The sequence below is a fragment of the Fragaria vesca genome, linkage group LG6, assembly GCF_000184155.1.
Source record: "Fragaria vesca subsp. vesca linkage group LG6, FraVesHawaii_1.0, whole genome shotgun sequence".
Taxonomy (NCBI): Eukaryota; Viridiplantae; Streptophyta; class Magnoliopsida; order Rosales; family Rosaceae; genus Fragaria; species Fragaria vesca.
Genome location: NC_020496.1, coordinates 30569396 through 30587650, shown reverse-complemented (window position 1 = coordinate 30587650; position 18255 = coordinate 30569396). Strand labels below are relative to the sequence as shown.

The 18255-nt window shown below is 39.3% G+C and overlaps 4 protein-coding genes across 5 annotated transcripts; all 4 read left to right on the top strand.

Moving 5' to 3' along the window:
• Window positions 1–1035: 1035 nt before the first annotated feature.
• Window positions 1036–2628, top strand: LOC101315266. The gene has a single exon (XM_004305999.1). The coding sequence runs from the start codon at window positions 1036–1038 to the stop codon at window positions 2626–2628; it is 1593 nt and encodes a 530-aa protein (XP_004306047.1).
• A 776-nt stretch (window positions 2629–3404) lies between these two features.
• Window positions 3405–4604, top strand: LOC101314978. Its single transcript, XM_004305998.1, has one exon. The coding sequence runs from the start codon at window positions 3405–3407 to the stop codon at window positions 4602–4604; it is 1200 nt and encodes a 399-aa protein (XP_004306046.1).
• A 668-nt stretch (window positions 4605–5272) lies between these two features.
• Window positions 5273–7821, top strand: LOC101304021 (E3 ubiquitin-protein ligase RING1-like). Of its 2 annotated transcripts, XM_004304130.1 has the most exons (3): window positions 5273–6402; window positions 7447–7579; window positions 7771–7821. In XM_004304130.1, the coding sequence occupies exons 1-2, from the start codon at window positions 5815–5817 to the stop codon at window positions 7447–7449; spliced, it is 591 nt and encodes a 196-aa protein (XP_004304178.1). In that variant the 5' UTR covers window positions 5273–5814; the 3' UTR covers window positions 7450–7579; window positions 7771–7821. The 2 variants fall into 2 exon arrangements, with proteins under 2 accessions (XP_004304178.1, XP_004304177.1); XM_004304129.1 differs by lacking the exons at window positions 7447–7579; window positions 7771–7821 and having other exon boundaries at window positions 5273–6701.
• An 8109-nt stretch (window positions 7822–15930) lies between these two features.
• Window positions 15931–16681, top strand: LOC101303726 (basic leucine zipper 63-like). Its single transcript, XM_004304128.1, has one exon. It carries the CDS (start codon window positions 16022–16024, stop codon window positions 16679–16681), a length of 660 nt encoding a protein of 219 aa, XP_004304176.1. The 5' UTR covers window positions 15931–16021.
• The last annotated feature ends 1574 nt before the right edge of the window (window positions 16682–18255 follow it).

Sequence of the window (18255 nt, the reverse complement as noted above, 5' to 3'; positions counted from 1 at the left end):
TGCTTAAGTGTCTAAGGGTTAATAGGGCGTATAGTGAAAATGTCTCGAATCGCTAAGTCAAAGATTAAATTGGAAAACGTTGAACATCGTTAGTTGGTCAATCCTGGTCAACTTAGGAAACCTTGATTTAACAGGAAGGGTCGAGTCAACTATTTCTTGGGTTCATCTTGACTGATTTGTTCTACTGTTTAGGGTCAGAAGTGGGATTGACTCGAGAATTTGAATAGTTGGAGGCAGCGCTCGTGGAGTATTACAAGTATTGGAAGACTTAGGCTTAATTTGTGAGTGGATGTTTGTTTTAAATTAAATGAACCCTCAATGGTTTTATATTTAATGATTGATTTTATTTTACTGAATCTTATTGGGGTTTGGTCGAAGAGGTAAGAAGAAGAAGCTTCGCCAGAGAAGAGGAAGGAAGAAGAAAAACGCAGGTGTTGAAAATGAGAAAAAGAAAAAAAAGACACGTGTCGGATTCTGAAAGGTTAGTCATATATGTCACGTGGCACGACCCTGATACAGAAGAATTCCTCAAAATTGAGATTGTTATCTATGCACAACACGACACTAGGATCTAGATCAACCAAGCATATATAGAGACGAAGACGAGAGGGCACCGACTACTCTAGGCGACCGACAAACTGTGGATAAGAGGACGCGGGATAAATTAAGATGAATGGTCCAAATTAAGGTAGGCCGTGGTGGTTTTTGTTATCTAGTAAATCAATACCGCATGCGCCAGTATATATTTAGAAGCACGTTTTAGATCTCTGCATTGCAGACATGGATTCCCGCGAATTATCCATGTGCGTGCTCATCTTTCTTCTTGATATTCTCTCCACCTATTTCACCATGTGAACTTTGATCCCTATATTTAACTCCTAATTCAGATGGATCCGTTGACCACGGCCAGCCAGCTTGCTTCACTATTGGTTATAAATAGCATGTGTGGAGCGACTGTAGACACACCAACAAGATACTACATCACTCACTGATATATCCTAGCTAGCTAGAGAGATCATTTCCTTCAGACAAACAATGTCGGTCGTCTATTTGCCACCCACTATCGCTCTGAAATCAAACTGGTTCAACTTGTACTTGAACTACAGCGATGATTCCTATTCCTCGACGCAAGGTTTCGTCAAATTCAACGGATCCAATGTCTTCAGCCCGTTAGCCAAGTTCGAAGTGGTGTCGGCCAATACCGGGACGGGACGAGTACATCTCAGATGCCGGGCGAACAAGAAGTTTCTGCGGAGGAAAGATTCAACTTCTGTATTCATTACTCCGGAGGCAGATGAAGCAGAGGAGGACACAGCCAAATGGGGGTGTACACTGTTTGAGGCTCGAGAAGTTGAAGCTGGCAACACCACCCTAATCAATTTGTTCCATGTCCAATCACAATACTATACAAATGCCTGGGATGTTAGTGGAATCAGGTCCTTGAGATTAAATTCTGTCGGTCCGAATTTTCAGGGTAGGTATAATATCTTAGACCTGGAGTCAATGGTGATATTGCCGAAGCATGTGGCTTTCAAAGGCAAATCCGGCGATTACCTTAGGATGGTGGAGTTTTCAAATTCGTTGCAGCCGACCTTTACATCCACTGACAAGGGGCGTCCGGGGTCGTGGTTCGTGACCTCTACAGATGGTGATGGAAGGGTTCAAATTATGTCGTTCTACAACAACAAATACCTAAGGCACAACAGTGCTGACAACTGGATTCTCGCTGACTCTGCCGGCGATGCCACCGACCTGTCCACCTGGTTTTGGCCAATCAAGCTCAACAGTAGTACTCTCGCTATCAAAAGCTTGAACAACGGCAAATTTGGTCAACAATACACCGCCGGTGGTATAACATACGGTTTCAGAGCAGTCAACCCCACCACTAATGACTGGACTCGCTTCACTCTAGAAGAACTCGTGCTCTCTAGGAGAATCTACAATACTGATTTTGACCTGAAGAACGCCATAATATATGGCGAGACTCCTCTCACCATGGCCAACGGAGACGCCACCAACGACACCTCTGCGGACAACACCTTGGCAATTAAGTTGACGTACAGGGAGAGTAGGAGCAGCACGTGGAAATCCAGCCACTCATGGATGGTTGGCGTCAGTGTCACCACCAGCTTCAAAATTCCGTTCATCGGCGGTACTGATGTCACTGCTACCGCGGAGTATTCCGGATCCTACGAGTGGGGAGAAACTATTACCTCCGAAAATACTGTCGAGACCACCTACACGGCTATAGTGCCGGCATACACTAGAGTACAAGTGAGATTGTTGGCAACCAAGGGAAATTGCGACGTGACTTACTCTTATTATCAGAGAGACCTGCTTTATAACGGCCAAACCGTAATCTATAAGAAAGATGACGGGTTGTACACGGGTGTAAACTCATATAACTTCCATTACGAGGTTACAACTGTGAAAACGGATAGATCTGGAGCTGATTTGGTCGAGACCACAACAGTACGAAAGATACCAGCGCCGGAATTGACTGGACCAACCATTGTGCCAATCCCAGTGACCTCGACCACCAGCCTGCAGTTAGAAGAGGAGATTGTCCAAGAAGCAGTAGCTATGCCATTGGAGGCCAACCAAGAAGGTGAAGAAACCCTAGCTTGATATATTGAGCACAAGGGTGACGGTTGTAGGTGGCGTCCAGAAACCTTCACGAGACGAAAGTGGAACATGTGCTTTTTCTTTTTTTCTTCGTATTTGCTTTCATGGTTGCATGTGTAATAAGTCCATATAACCTATGTTATATACCATGTATTAACATAGGTCATATAGATGTATGCTTGTGTGTTTGTTTAAGGAAATAAAATTGGTATTTGCTTTTCTTTACCTAGTTCCGGGTGGAGTTAAATTTTATTTTATTTTTTCATTAAAACGGATTTTGATGCTACTATATTAAGTCACTATCCAAGACACCACAATTTATCAAAAAAGAATATTTATCGATATATGCCATCCATATTTTTTTTAATTTTTTTTTTTGAGAACTTACTATATATCCATACTTCTTGATACTTATAAACTTTTGAAGTTTTCTTCGCGAGGTAATCGATGTTGTTAACCATGGTTAAAGTAATTAAAAGATGTTGTACATTAACCATCATTATAATATATTGTTATACATAAATGTTGTTAATCATGGTTAAAGTAATTAAAAGATATGACATATGTCATTCAACTAGGTGGGTGAGGATGAGAGGGTAAGGAGCAAATTTGCATCCATAACGGATAACGTCATACATCTCCAAATATAAATAGGAGCCTTATTCAACTAAAAGTTCCCCTATATATACTCCTTTATAGTATACATAGCTACGGTTCTAAACCCTATATAACCTTCAAACCTAGCTTGGACCCTGTTAAACCAACCTAAACGTTCAACAATGGCGAAACTGGAAGATGATAGCACAAGCTGGGACACAACTCACACAAGCTTGGACCAGAAGGAAGTCCCCAGTCATGAAAATAACATGGAGTCGACTCCTCTTCCTCCTCCTCCTCATCACCTTCCATGGCTTGTCCTCGATTCTCGTCATCCCTTCTACATCCAAAACCAATGTTTTCTCAGCGGTCGAGCTGTTCCCAAAAGTTTTGAATCAAACTCCGATGCGGCAAATTACACCCGGAGCTGTGTTGGGTCGGTAGAGGGTTGGTTGATCATGGCGGAGAGATTTAGAACAATGTATCCCGTTCTCGAGTTCATTGATCCAGTATCCGATGCCCTAGTCACTTTTCCATCAAAACTACCAATCAAGTCTGGCGGAAACTATAATTTCCTCAAAGTAGTAGCCTCTTCCGCCCCAACGGGGCCGCAGCGCTGCCTTGTGGCCGCCATTGTGCCCGTCCGTAATAACTCCGGCCACGAAGCACGTCGAGAGTTGGCCCTTTGTAGGCTCACTCATGAATCATGGACCATGATTAAGTTTGCGGAGGTAAATCACGAGTTCTTGATCTGCGACATAGAGGTCATTGATCGGAAATTATATGCCGCAACCAAGAACTTGCTCATGGTGTTTAACATCAAAGACATTGATGGCTGTCACCTTAGCTATAAGCTTGTAGAGACGGTTAAGCTCGAGAACGATAAGCCAGTTAATTGGGTTTATGATTATTGGGGACTAGATAAAGATAGGTACGTGCAGATATTTGAAGATGGACCTTACCTAGTAAAAGATGTGACATCAAAGGAGCTGTTCGTGATTTTTCGATACGTTTCGTTGTCGAGATCGTTGCCCATTACCTACTGCACTGAAGGATTTCGGGTTCTGAAGCTGGAGAATTGTATTGCTAGTTCTAGCTTGGTAGAGGTTTCAGACCTTGGCGACCGGAGATTGTTCCTAAGCAGGTTCAGCAACCAACTCATCTCTTCCGGCAATGGCGTTAAGGGTTCCGATGATATGACGACACCAGAAGGAAACTGCATCTGTTTTGCTTTCAATTGGCCTCGTGTGATGTTACCAGGGGGAGATTTTGGGGTCTTTTCTTTGACAAATAAGAGGGTTATGCCTCTGAGGTTTCCCGAGGATCAATGTCCTGCTGAACTTTTCTTTGGAAGTACTGTGTGGTTCAACCCCTTTGCCTAATCAAAATCTAAGTGAAACATATATGGGGTTTAGTTGTTTGGTTACTGATTCAGATTGTGTACTCTAGAGCTTATTTTTATGCTAGTTTAATTACAAGGTGATATTCCTTAAGTTTTTGAGTATTATCACTATTATGATTCGCACCCATGCAAAATTTTTGAGAAGTGTACAATTCTTGATTCAATGTAACACATATGATCCGATCACATCCAAACACGAAATCAAATTACACGCGAACTTCTTTTGATTGGAAGTGAGATAAAAAGAGAACTTTGATCGGTTACGTTTGCAAGTTAGAAATACAACCATCCGGTCCGTATTTGGTCCGAGGTCCACGAGAATATTCCAATAAAGTTAAACTAATCTCCTGTCCTAAACGCATGAACACAAACACCCTTCGAACCTGCATGTCACAACTCATAAACTGACATGAGAGATGAAATTCCAGCTCTTAACATATACTTTCTATACTAAGCAGCTGGACCAATTTTGTCACACTGGATGGTTACCGAAACACATAGATTGATTAATGGATCCAAAATGTTTTTTTATTTGTTAATTTGAAGATAATGAAGTGAAGAACAAGTCTAACGAGGATTTGGAAATTTTCGTAAGTTTGGCGGCCAAAGAAGAAACTATAAATTCTGAAGGGCGCGTCCGAGCTAAACCTTTGCAATTTTTCCAGAACCAAAAAAAAAAAAAAAAATAGTCCGAGACTCGTCACCTACCTAGCGAACCAGAGCCACCAAACGAACCCGACCCGACCCAACTCACCCGCTGGTGCACCAATCACAACTTCAACCCCTTCGCCGATCCCATCGACTCCCGAAGCTCCGACGGCGACTGGTTCTCCGACGCCGCCGACGACTCCGACCGTGACGTCAGCTGCTTCGTCACCGATCTTTTCGACCGTCGCGACTCCGATCACCCTATCGGCGCCGACTGCGTTCTCGTCTCGGGTTCGGATCCGTTCGTGACGGAATTGGAGACCCAACGTGACGATGGCGATGATCTCGGGTCAAATTCCAATTTGGGGCTAGGGTTTGGGGCCGAGTCAAATTGTCAGGGATCCGGCTCCGAATTCGATGACTTTTTAGCTCCGCAAGGGCTTAGGGTTGTCGGATTGGAGTCCGATTCGGATTCGGAGAATGATGAATTCGAGAGTAATCGGGTCAGCGAAGGTATCCAGTCGATTTGGGACAGTATTTTCATGGAGGAGCAGAGAAATGCGTATGAGAATTCTGAGTGGGAAGAGGTGACTGAGCAGCCGGAGAATCCAATTGACGGCGGAGGAGGAGGAGGAGGCGGAGTGGAAGAGCTATCAGTGGCCTCTGGATTCACTAGTGAAGAAGAAGAGATCCCCGAAGGAGCGGTGCGAACCATTGAGTGGGAAATTCTACTGACAGTGAACAATTTCAGGAGGAATGTGGATGATGTGGAGCTTGATATAGAGACTGCCGAGTACATTGAAGCGATTTTCGGGCAGTTTGTGGAGAATGCTAGCGCTTGTAAAGGCAGCCCTCCCGCGGCGCTGCGAGTTGTGGAAGACCTTCCTTTTGTGAAGTTTACGGTGGAGGAGCTGAGCAAGGAGGAGGTGGTTTGTGCTGTTTGTAAAGATGATATAGTGTTGGAGGATAAGGTGAGGAGCTTGCCGTGTTGTCATTATTACCATCAGGACTGCATTGTGCCGTGGTTGAGCATTCGGAATACGTGCCCTGTGTGTCGGTATGAGTTGCCAACGGATGATCTGGATTACGAGAGGAGCAGGGCTGCTCGTGGCTTGTCATGGGAATCACAGGTTAGGGTTGATTTTGAACGGTTTGTCTAAGATGTTATATGTCTATAATTGCTTTTGCTCCATGTAAAAAGTGTACATAGTGTTTTTCGGGCAATGTCATCTCAGAGTGAAATTAAGCCTGTTGTATAGCCGTGAGTTGTCATTGTAATAAATTGATCTGGATGTTACTTTAGGTCTTGTTAGTTGTGTTCGTGCACTAACCTCTCAAGGAGGGATAGTGACCATTAAGTTAGAGAAGATGTATAGTTGTCATCTAATCTACCTGAACTAAATATATGATACTCAAAATTTCGTTGTTATTTTTATGAGTGATTGATTTGATTAAAGTATCACATTACAATGTTAAAGGAATCAAGTGCAAGCTGCATTAATGTCAAATGAAGTTGTATCAGGATTCAGGAACAACCTCTGTCCAAACAGTGTTGCATTAAGAAAATAAAAAATCAATGATATGCGCCTGATTAGTTTGTTGGACTTGTGGTTCTTATAAATTGTTTTGATGCTACTTCAAAGGGAAGTGATGCTTATGACCATTAGCTTAGAGGAATATGTTTAGAGCTCTGTCCTAATGTAGTTATATACCCAATACTCGTTTTAGAGTTCTGCTCTCAATGCACTTTGCCAGAGCCATTCTTCCTGCATCGTTCATTATGGTGCCAAGTGCACTGTTAAGATTTGCATTGGTTTATTAATAGTGTAAAGATTTAGCAATACTTTGCTTAGACCACAAATTATTTAGTGGATCGAACAATATTATTCCTGTCCAATTAGATGAGGTTGAAGCAACCGTTCATTTATATTTTCTCCTTTAGTATTCCTGTCCAATTAGATGAGGTTGCAGCAACCGTTCATTTATATTTTCTCCTTTAGTTATAATGCTGTTATCTTTTGCTAGTGCTTGGCTTACTCTAGTGGTGTTATAACTCTCGGTTAAAAAGGTTTGAAGGAATTCTTCATTCATTTTCACTTGTGTTGAAATAACTTGATCACAAGGACCCTCAACTTATGTTGAAAGACAGTCATGTTTGTTATTGTGGTTTACAGTAGTTGCAGCATCTTCTATGGTATACCAGCAAGTGTGCCATTGCTCATTTTTCACCTCTGTCGGCCAGAGGGGCGTACCGCTCTAGTTTCACTAGAAGGCAGAGCCTTGTACATTTGTATAAGCACATTAATTGTGAGTTGAAGAAATCAGTCGGTACATGTTATCTTCAGTTTATGAACATTCCTTTGTACTCTTCCAATAAAACTCGAAGTCTGCTTTAAGTGAAATAAGCAAGGAAACTTTCAATGTTGAAATTGGAATTTGGTGATGGAAACAAATAGGTGCAGGGCAGAAACTAAGCAAAAGAAGGGATTGTGTTGCAGGAACCCGAACAAGGGCTAATCCGATAACATCCCAAAGAGGATCCACCAATGTCCGGGAGGAGTATCTAAAATCTTGCATGGTAATTGTCATCTCGGTATAGCCAACAAAATCTGTTCATGCACTGTTCGGGGTAGCAATATGCGCGCATCTGCTTCATCTTCTTCAATGCTAAATCCATGTTTTGGTTTTTGGATTTCCATAATCACACCTTCTGCTTCTGATAAAAATCTTCTATACACTTCAATCATATTCTACAAACATATTCTACGAATTTGACTAAAAAAAAAGGAGCTGATGAATCCGCAAAAAAGTTGAGTACTCCAGAAGTCGATGAATCATGTTCTATAAACATATTCTATATTGTTTTTTATTATTACGTCTTTGTCTTATGGAATAGGCCGAATCCCGAATACTTTTATGGTATCCAACCAGAGTCGAATACAGAATATCATAATAATGGTACAAATTGAATAATTTTTCGTTTTGATATTCTATAACAAAATTCCATAGATCTAAGTATAATTTATCTTATTAATGAAATAAATGGAACCGGGCGTGGAGCTAAGCCTCCCAGCTAAGCTGGGTTTCAAACCCTTTCAAAAAAAAAAAAAAGTATAATTTATCAATTCCTTTCCATCTGTTGCAAATTCCAATTTGAGTAAAAAAATTCTCTTTATTCCCTTGTTCATACATATTTCACACATTCCGTATATTAGGTAAAATTTCATGTGATTCAGTAAACAGAATATAAATTCCATCATTGCTAGGCTCTCGATCCCTATGATTCGATGAAGAACGAGCAAATAATGGGTTTTTGTCGAGCAGAGGTCAATGCATGCTCTTAAGTACAACTACAGCTACAAATTACTACACGAACATCAACTCCATTCTTTATCTTATAGACTGGATCTCATATTTCCAAATCAAATTATAGAATGCTAGAACTTTACAGTGACCTAAGAAATAGGTAAGATATGGAGGTTGGATTCCTCAACCTGATTGGGACACCCTTTCTCATCATCTGATAGGAAGAGGAAAAGAGAGCTAGGGCCGGTGAAAAGGAGTCAAGGCCTTATGATTCTCTGAATTGTCGTGTTTATGGGTTTAAGTGCGCCCCGTTAAAGCCAAGAAAACAAAAGCCAGTGTTCCCTCGTAGAGGCACAGTGAATGACTGGTGCATTCACTCGCCGTATGGTATTTTATTTTATTTTTTTCTGTGAAAAACAAAAACTGTACGTACTTCATTTTGGTGAGAACTGAGCTTTTCAACTATGCTACTTAGATATTGGGACAATGCCATTGTTCATTTATGATCAAGATCTCTCTGTATGTACTTCTAAAGTCTAAATATTCAGCTTCATGTAATCAAGATTTTCAACATAGCTTGCTGTTGCTACCATCTAGCTAGATCTAGCAGAAATTAGATGCAAACCAGTCTAAAGTATGGTAATTCATTAAGTTACCCACTTCTATCTCTTTGAGGTTTGAGACAATGAAATTGAGGTTACATCACTATCAAAACACATAACAAAAAGAGAAACGGCAAAGCAAACGAATTAACCAGTCATTTTCAGTAATGGAGGGAAAACCTTTTATATGGCTCTGATAGTGTCCACAGAGACAGACAGGGCACTATCATTAGTAATCCGTCTAGAAACTTATTTAGGTTGTTTAATTATGTGGCCTTTGTGGGTGGCTTTAGGTTCAGATTGAAGATCGAGTCCAAAAATTAAAGACCACATTTGATTCATTTGAAGATATTTTTCTAGGAGTGGGGACTTGGAATTATTACTCCAATCATTTTGAGTTTGAAAATGATGTTCTATATAAGGGATATACATATTTCATAGTGTGCAATGTTTCAGTTCTGCTTTGCCTTCTTCGTCTGTTTTTGTTACCATTATTTCTAACCATGTTGCAGGCTGGATATCTATAACTTCATTCTTCATCAGATATGAGATGAAAAGTTCAGATGAGATTGCCTACACAACCTTGGATCCTCCCCTAGCTATACGTACGCATAGATATCCTACATATATATTGAATCAGTAATTCATCTGTAGGCAAAACAAAACACCATAAACAAAATCAAATAGTTAATCACGAAAGCCGACCGGCCTATGCAAGCAGTTTTGGCTTTTCTCAATGAGTACTATCATATACCAATCTCGTCCACTCTTTTCTGCTAGATATTACCATCATTTTGTCTACTCTCATGGATAATGTTTCTAACCTGATGAGAAATTTTGGTCAAGAACCAATGGATGATCATATATTAACAATTGGGTAAGACAAAGGGAAATAGAGATTGTCGATAATGATCTGAGATAAAGGAACAAGAACAGTCATGTGATAGACAGAGAGAAAGCAGCAACATTACTAACAAGCTGCAATAGCAGAAAGCTTCACCATGCATGTTAATTAGCACATAATTAACTGAGTGAACCTGGCTTTAACTTATGGCTTAAGTGATAAGTTCTGATTAGTGTAGGGTCTCGGATTTTTAGTGATGAAGTCTTATCACATTGAGTGGCAACGAAATGTACCAGAAGTATACTGCAATCCACTATGCATATGCATATACCCACTTGTTTTTTTTTTTTTTTTTTCCTAAAATATATGAATTAACCAATTGAGTGATGATGGATGATCAAGACCATCAAAATGAGTGGTGACATCGAAGAAGAATTAACCAATAACCAAAGGCATGATGAAATCCTGAGGCTTTATTACTTCTACAGTGTAACAGTTCTACTGTTTCTACCACTGCAGCTATTTGCACACATTATGTATGAGAAGAACAGAAGGGCATAGAGAAAGATTGAGACATTGAGAATCTTGTAGGAGTAAAGCTAAGCCTAGCTATATATATATATAGCTATTAGGACAAAGCATCACCAAACTCGATCAGAAGCCAACTTGTTAATTTTTAAAATGCCAAGTTAACTTTACAGTCTTTGCTCCTGCAACTTTTTTACCACTTATTTTCTTCAATTTCCCATATAGCTCAATTTCATTGCATATATATTTACCATCCAAATCAGTTAGGCAGAGTTTAAAGCAGCTAATTCCAAAAATGCAATGTTTAAGCACCATACCAGTTCAGGTGATTTACTCCCCGAATGTTTAAGCACTATACCACAGCAGTTCACTATAAAAAATCAGATTAGCCACCAAATATGTACGCATTATAATAATAACCACCGATATGAAAAAGGTTAAAACAGTGCTTTGGATAATCTAAGACGATCGGACTTTGCAAATTAATAAACCACCAGAAATAGCAGCAGAAAAGAATAATAACAACAATTTTGATGATGGGGAGGTAAGCACCCAGATTAAAGAAATCACAAAAACGACGTCAGTTCGGTTAGAAAAAGACCCCAAAACCCTAACTATTACAAGTACGTAAGCACAAGTAGCTGTTAAGTGTGAGTCGATCTTACTCAAACATGCACCACCCAGAATTAAGTAATAAATGCAAACATACATTGCACCCAAGCTGGAAAATCTTGTTTAAAGCACTAGAATAAGATTATTTGATGGACTATTTAGTCTGAGAAGGAGATTATCAAATTGTTTAAGCAAAAGTGAAACAGAAAAAGAAGAGATAATTAATCAATAGAGAGTTTAGTAAGCTCATGATGGGTTTTATACTGTACTAACCAATCCTTTGCGATCTCATGACCTCACTGGAAAAAAAAACCAGTAGGGTTTGCTTCTGGCCAGAGGAGGTACATTCATGCTGCTGGAATCAGATTCTGACAAATATTGTAACTGATCTGGATTTTGTCTTCTTGGGATGCCTCACCAGTTCATTCACTTCATTGGCAACTTCTACTACATCATCATTCATCAGTTCAGAAAAATAATTCTAATGAAAAATCTGTATGGTGAGTTTTACTATTGAAAAATAGTATATATAATTATATATGATCTGAAAAGTACGTTTAATTTTCACAAGGGCAGACGAATTCGTAAATCGTTTTCATCCTCTCCAAACTGAACTACTTCATAGTTAAAGAATCAAGAGGATGGCATAGAGAAAACGAGCTAAAATTACCAGAAATCTCCTTTTTTTTTTAAATCCAATTTGGACATATTGTCTCAATCAATCCCATAATGTCATTTTTCATTGTCATACCTTAGAGTAATCATATCCTACTGGAAACATCTGTTACTTGTAGATCCTAGGTTTAGCTAGGAGTCTAAATCGCCAAATCTCTCGGAGTGATGGCACAATATTCTGGTTCAAATCCATATTTTCCTCTCATGGGATCATAATTCCAATATACATTTAGTCGAGGACAAATCCCATCAATTTGAGATTATGTCGCAAGGATGGTAGCTGGATCCTACAAGCAAATTTTGGGCAGTTCAAATCCTCACAGTGAAAAAAAAAAAGAGATTCAAATATTTTTACCATTAGAACGGTGGAAAGATTCAAATACAGTAATACCTCTAAGTACTTCAAAGTATCAAAGAATTTCAGAAAGAAAATACTCAGAAGGGTTGTAAAAACTAGGAAATCCTTATGCACATTTCATAGATTGGCATGGTCGATGAAGCCTCTCCATGCTTCTTGCCCTAATTTACCCTAGCTAAAACTAGTCAGTGCAGCACCATTTAAACAAAATCAAATATAGCAGTAACATAACCACATAGGTTGCCTTAGTGGGGTGCACGAAGATGCATAGGTATCAAAGGAGAATTACCCAAAAACTTGTAAGCCCCCCTTGATTGGAGGCAGAGCCTCAGAAAAGCCACCATATTTAGAGTCTCCTAGACACAAAGAGAGTGCTACATCAGAGTAGTGGTTTTGTTTTAGACATGGAAGAAAATCACAGAGAGAAGAGAAAGAGATTGAAAAGAACGAAAGCAAACCCTAGGTAGCTTTTGGTTTGAGTTGACAGGCACAGCAATAGGGATGGGTGGTGGTGCACTCACCACCCACGGGCGCTTGTTAGCAAGGTCCCACTGGTGACATCTATCATGCGCTTGCGTTTTTCTTATCTGCCTTTATCTTTCTTCATGCTAGCTCTTTCTATCATTGTTCTTGAAATGTAATGAAAAATTGCTTATATTCTTTTCTCAAATTATGTTCTTGTGGAGAATCATCCCTTTTCTTTTCAGGGCAGCAGTTAAATCAAGTACCCCTCCGTGCACAACCGTAGGCCGTCATTGAAGGGCAAATGTCCCTCGTCGAGACGATGAATTTTCCGAAATGCCCTTGTGGTTTTGTCCACATAGTGATGGGGAAGCAAAGTTCAAGAGGATCAAAATGGGAAGATCTAAGAGATATGGTGAATGATCTTTGGAGAGGGAGATAAGATATGTTAGTTGAGTGAGGGGAAGAAAGAGTACGTAGTGGTCATGATCATTTTCATTTGCGTTTTGTGTTTGATTTTGAGGAGAAAAAGTGTCGCTCGTTCCGAGAATCAACTTGCAGTGGAAAGTTTCTTTACGCTTGGTAATTTGGCCTTTACCTAATTTGGTTGTATGGATTGCTTTAGTGTGCTTACAGGTAAAGAAGAAATGAAGCTCGTACCTGGTCCATTCACTACCAAAATTGTTGAGACTCATAGATGTGTGGAGCTATTTGTTTTTCAATTTACAGAGGTAAAACCGTAAAAGAGCTCAAAGCAATCATAGAGGTATAATGGCTCAATTTCTATGTTTGAACGGAGGAAAAGCATATTACAAATAAACGTGCTTTACTAACAGGGAGAAAGTCCAAATTCTTTCATTTTACACAAGCATCAACAACAAAGTTAACATCTCGTAACACATGAGCAACATTATAAAGAAAATAAAACGAAACACTTGATATAATTCGAGGAATACGTCCGAAGAGTCGGGTACTATATATCCTCTATGATATATAGGTCAAATTAATCAAATCACACTCAACCCTTTTACAAAGAGAAAATTAAAAGCAACTCCTAAGAAAAAGTAGCTAGATATTTATTCAAGGAGAATAAATCAAGTGTCAAGGGTCAAATTGTACGTTTAGCATGATGGATTGAGGCAACATTGACCAATCAAATGCAGTTTCTCTATACAATGTACGTACACTACAAGTACAACTGGAACAAATGACATACTGATCTGGGTTTCCAACTACTCATCATCTACCTTTATACTCCAAATCCTTAAAGAAAAAGAAATGGAGCAGAGGGGGAAGAACAATCACAAGACAAGAAAAGATTGAGGGGTCTAAACCTGTCTCATGACCTTGTTGACCATTCAATCCACTCAAATTTAGACCTAACCCTCAACCCTCAGGTGTAGGCCGGGAGTGATCAAGAAGAGAACAATTGTTGCACAACAGGGAAATGTGAATCCACTATCAGTTCGAAGGCACTGATAATGGCTCCACCTTTACCAGCGCGCTGTACAGTGATCAACACCGGTTTTATTAACAGCAGACCACTCAATCACTTAGATGAGTAGATTGTTTTCACTTTTCCGATGAGAGACTTTACTCTTTCCGTGTTCTTGGCTTGTATCGGGCCACACAACTCCATCAGCATTTGGTTATACTCTCATCAGTAAGATTTTATTCCTGCAGCATCCATTGAAAGCTTTTTGGTTAGTGGAACACTACATTTCAAAGTACATCCATAATAATCAATGCATTATATCCATTCCCATTTCCCAATCCCACCACTATACAACAAGATCTTTCCACTAAGTAACATCGATCTGCTAATTAAATGGTTAGGACTAAAGCTAATCCTCTTCATGTTCCTGCAACAGCTGACATAATTTGACCCAAGTGGACCATTATATATACTGATTACTTAACCAGGGCAGGCTAGTGTTTCTCGGGACAATTTGTCCTTAATGGAAAAGATAGTAAACACCAAACAGATCATTCGATTTTAAATATGCAGATTGATTGTCCAAAAAAATAATAATGCAGATTGATAATAATTGAATCTCAGTTTGGACTTCTGGGAGGATATATGCTTACACCTTTGTAGCACAGGGTAGAGAAGATGACAAGAAATTTCTTGTCTAAAGACACTTTAGAGGTCAATCTGTATACTAACTACAGCCTTTTATAATCTGCCCTGTTAAAGGTTTTTCACTGAAAGCAAACAAAGGTGGTGAATTGCACTATTAAATGAATAAATACTATAAACAATGAATTGAAGTTTCAAGTCAGACACTCTACTGGTGTGTTTTACCTGCCAAACTCTCCATTTAAAAGCTCACCCAATCACATTGGATGTTCATGTAAAAGAAGACTACGAAATTTCCAGAACAAATACTTAAATATATAAGAAGAAAACCAAATTGATGCAATCTCTTATTATTAAACTAGCTACACTGGAATTTAAGACATTCTCTGATAATTACTTGTGTAGGTTTCTCCACCATGAAATAGCAGAAGATGATTAGTGCCTAAAACTACCGCAGATGGCAGGCTTGCTACCAATCAAACTAAATAGTATCACGTAAACTATTGATCAACTAATATTCTGAAGGGTTTAAGTGTTTGATGAGTCATGAACTCCTTAATTATTATAGCCCTGTTACGTATAAAAGGGATTCCCTTTCTAAGCCTGTTAAATTCTTTCCATTCCTTACGTCACAATGCCTTATTGGATAACAAGCATCAATCCTCATAGACTTGAGAACGGCACAACAAATTTAAGATTGACTTCTTGCGCCCATTTTCTCTGCACTGATTATTTTGCTTAAACATTCCTCCATTAAAATAATTGTACTCCCCATAATCTGAACTCTCTCTCTCTCTCTCTCTCNCTAACTACTACTACTACTCTCTCTCTCTCTCTCTCTCTCTCTCTCTCTCTCTCTCTCTGTCTCTCTGTCTCTCTCTCATGTAAGCAGAGATTTGATCTGGAAAATGATTATCCACAGACACTATCAATTTCCCATGTTACATGCATATATGCATACAAGCATCATCATGCATAGTAGTACTAGTCAGTAAAGTATGAATGAACACATCAGAAAACCTAGCTCTTGCATACACATTCATTCATGTCAACATATATGAATGTGATGTTGCATGATAGAGGCACATCATGTGCATGATTTTCCAATCACCTGAAGCTTAAGGCACTTTGTCACACTTTTCATCCTATAAAAGACCCTCCTCTCCTAGAGCCTCACTCCCCCTTCTAAATCAAACCAACAGATTAGTACTCTACCCAAACTTCATCAGTACCAGACCTTAAGTTCAATTTTTTCTCCACTAAAAGTTTTAAGAAGCCAGCCATGCAGCCTGCTGAGGTTACAGGGCTCCCTTACCTAGTTCCTTCCAGTTCATTATCATCTCCCTACTCAACTCAGTTTAGCATGATGAGTACTACTACTCAAAGTAACCCAGCCAGTGCTTTTCCATTCAACCGATTTTCCGCTACTCCATTATACAATAGCTACCAATTCCCTTCCCACTTAGTTCCTCAAGAAGTTAATAACAATAATAATCCCCAGCAACCATCTTCCTTCAGCAGTAACTCAACCTCTGACGAAGCTGATGAGCAGCAATTAAGTCTCATCAACGAGAGGAAACAGAGACGAATGATATCCAACAGAGAATCTGCACGCAGATCACGTATGCGCAAGCAGAAGCACCTGGATGAGCTCTGGTCACAGGTGGTTTGGCTCAGAAACGAGAACCACCAACTTGTGGATAAGCTGAATCATATGTCAGAGTCCCATGACAGAGCTTTGCAAGAGAATGCTCAGCTCAAAGAGGAGGTTTCTGAACTCCGCGAACTGCTGAGTGACCTGCAGCTGCATAGTCCTAATTCTAACTATCATCCATCCTTGAGAGACCAGCTGGAGGTCGATGTTCCCTGCAACACAGCTTATCTGAGAGCAGAGTCCTCAAACCAGCCAATCACAACAAGTTCGATGGATTTGCTAGGCTAAATAATGAAGATCGATTGATCGATGGAGGAGAGAGAGTTTTTATCATTTTCCATCCATGGTGGTTCGCCTCTGTTTGTGTAGAAGTGAACCAGCCTCTATGAGATCCATTTAGAAAATTGGCAATAACATGTTTTGTGGATTCTCATTGAATCCTTGCTCAATAAAATTGGCAATCTCTTTGTTAGATTCTTATCTATATATGTGAAGTATATAAATTTCTAAATCTTACATCCTTCAAGAATGGTACTAACACCCTTTTCATGACATCACCTATATCCGATATCCAGTAGAGAGTAGAGACAACACCGATCCGTACATAATATATCTAGGAGAACTTCCATAGATTCAGATGAAAAATAAAGCAATTATTACACTACCGGAACAGTACAAAGGGAAAAATCCAGCAAGCATGTTAGAAATGTTTGAAGAAAATAAGATTACTGCACAAAATAGAAAGTAGCAATTATATCAGGTGTACTAGAAAAAATAAAGAAAGAGGAATGAGTGGCAATATTGTAATGGGTGGAGCAATGATGGCAATAGGTGGGGAAGAGTTGGACATGACACAGAAATAAAGGTGGTGAAATTGGTGTTGGTTCGTCATATTAAAATTACTATAATTAGAAAAACATATGAAAAAGCTATCCACTAACGTATCAATCCAAGAACTGTTTGTATAGAAGTGAACCAGCCTCTATGCCATGGTTTGGCTTAAATAAATATGACATGGTTTGGTTCATTTTTTGTTTTGTGAATTGCTCTCTTGATTTTTCTATTGCTCAGATACTGCATCACTCTGTTTCCTATAAGGCATCCCAAGGAAGATCTTCAAGCGTAAGAGCCTTGATATTTTATTTGAATATTTCCAATAATCATTATTAGTTCCTAATCCAAACCCTTCTACTTGGGTTGATAGAGAAAAAACTTAAGTTTGACATTTATGCGCTTTACAGACATTTGGATTCTGATACAGAATATATAATCCCCACGCAATTGAATCTGACTTCAACACCAGATTATTCCAGCAAGACCTCATCAGATGTATCCTATCAAGATTTACCCGGTTTCTACACAGCTCTTTCAATTTGTAAGTCAAAGTTCATAAGTCTTGTTAGATGTTATACATCAGATGAATCTTATTACAATCAGCATGGCATGAGACGTTATTTTAATTTTGAGAACCCTATTGTGCAAACACTGCATAAGTGCATAATTAACAAATTTCTGATAGAAAAGCTTTAAAGTTGAGTAGTTACTTACAGAAATATGTTTGTCTCAACTTGAATTATTCACCAGTATGCAGCATCAGCAGCCAACACTGCACCTGCAGATGGACATGGTTGGAGGTGTGACAGTCTGACAGAGCTGCATCGATTCAACATATTGTATCAGTTTTGGTTTTGTTCATAAGCAATCGGTTCCTATCCATATTCACTCGTCATAGTCCACCTTAATAAGGAAAAATAAATGAAACATAGTAGTCATTGCTAAATAGCTGTCTACAAGTATGAGCTGAGATGTAGGACACAACTGCACAATGTTATTCAGATGAATCATGCAATAGAGTATTCGAG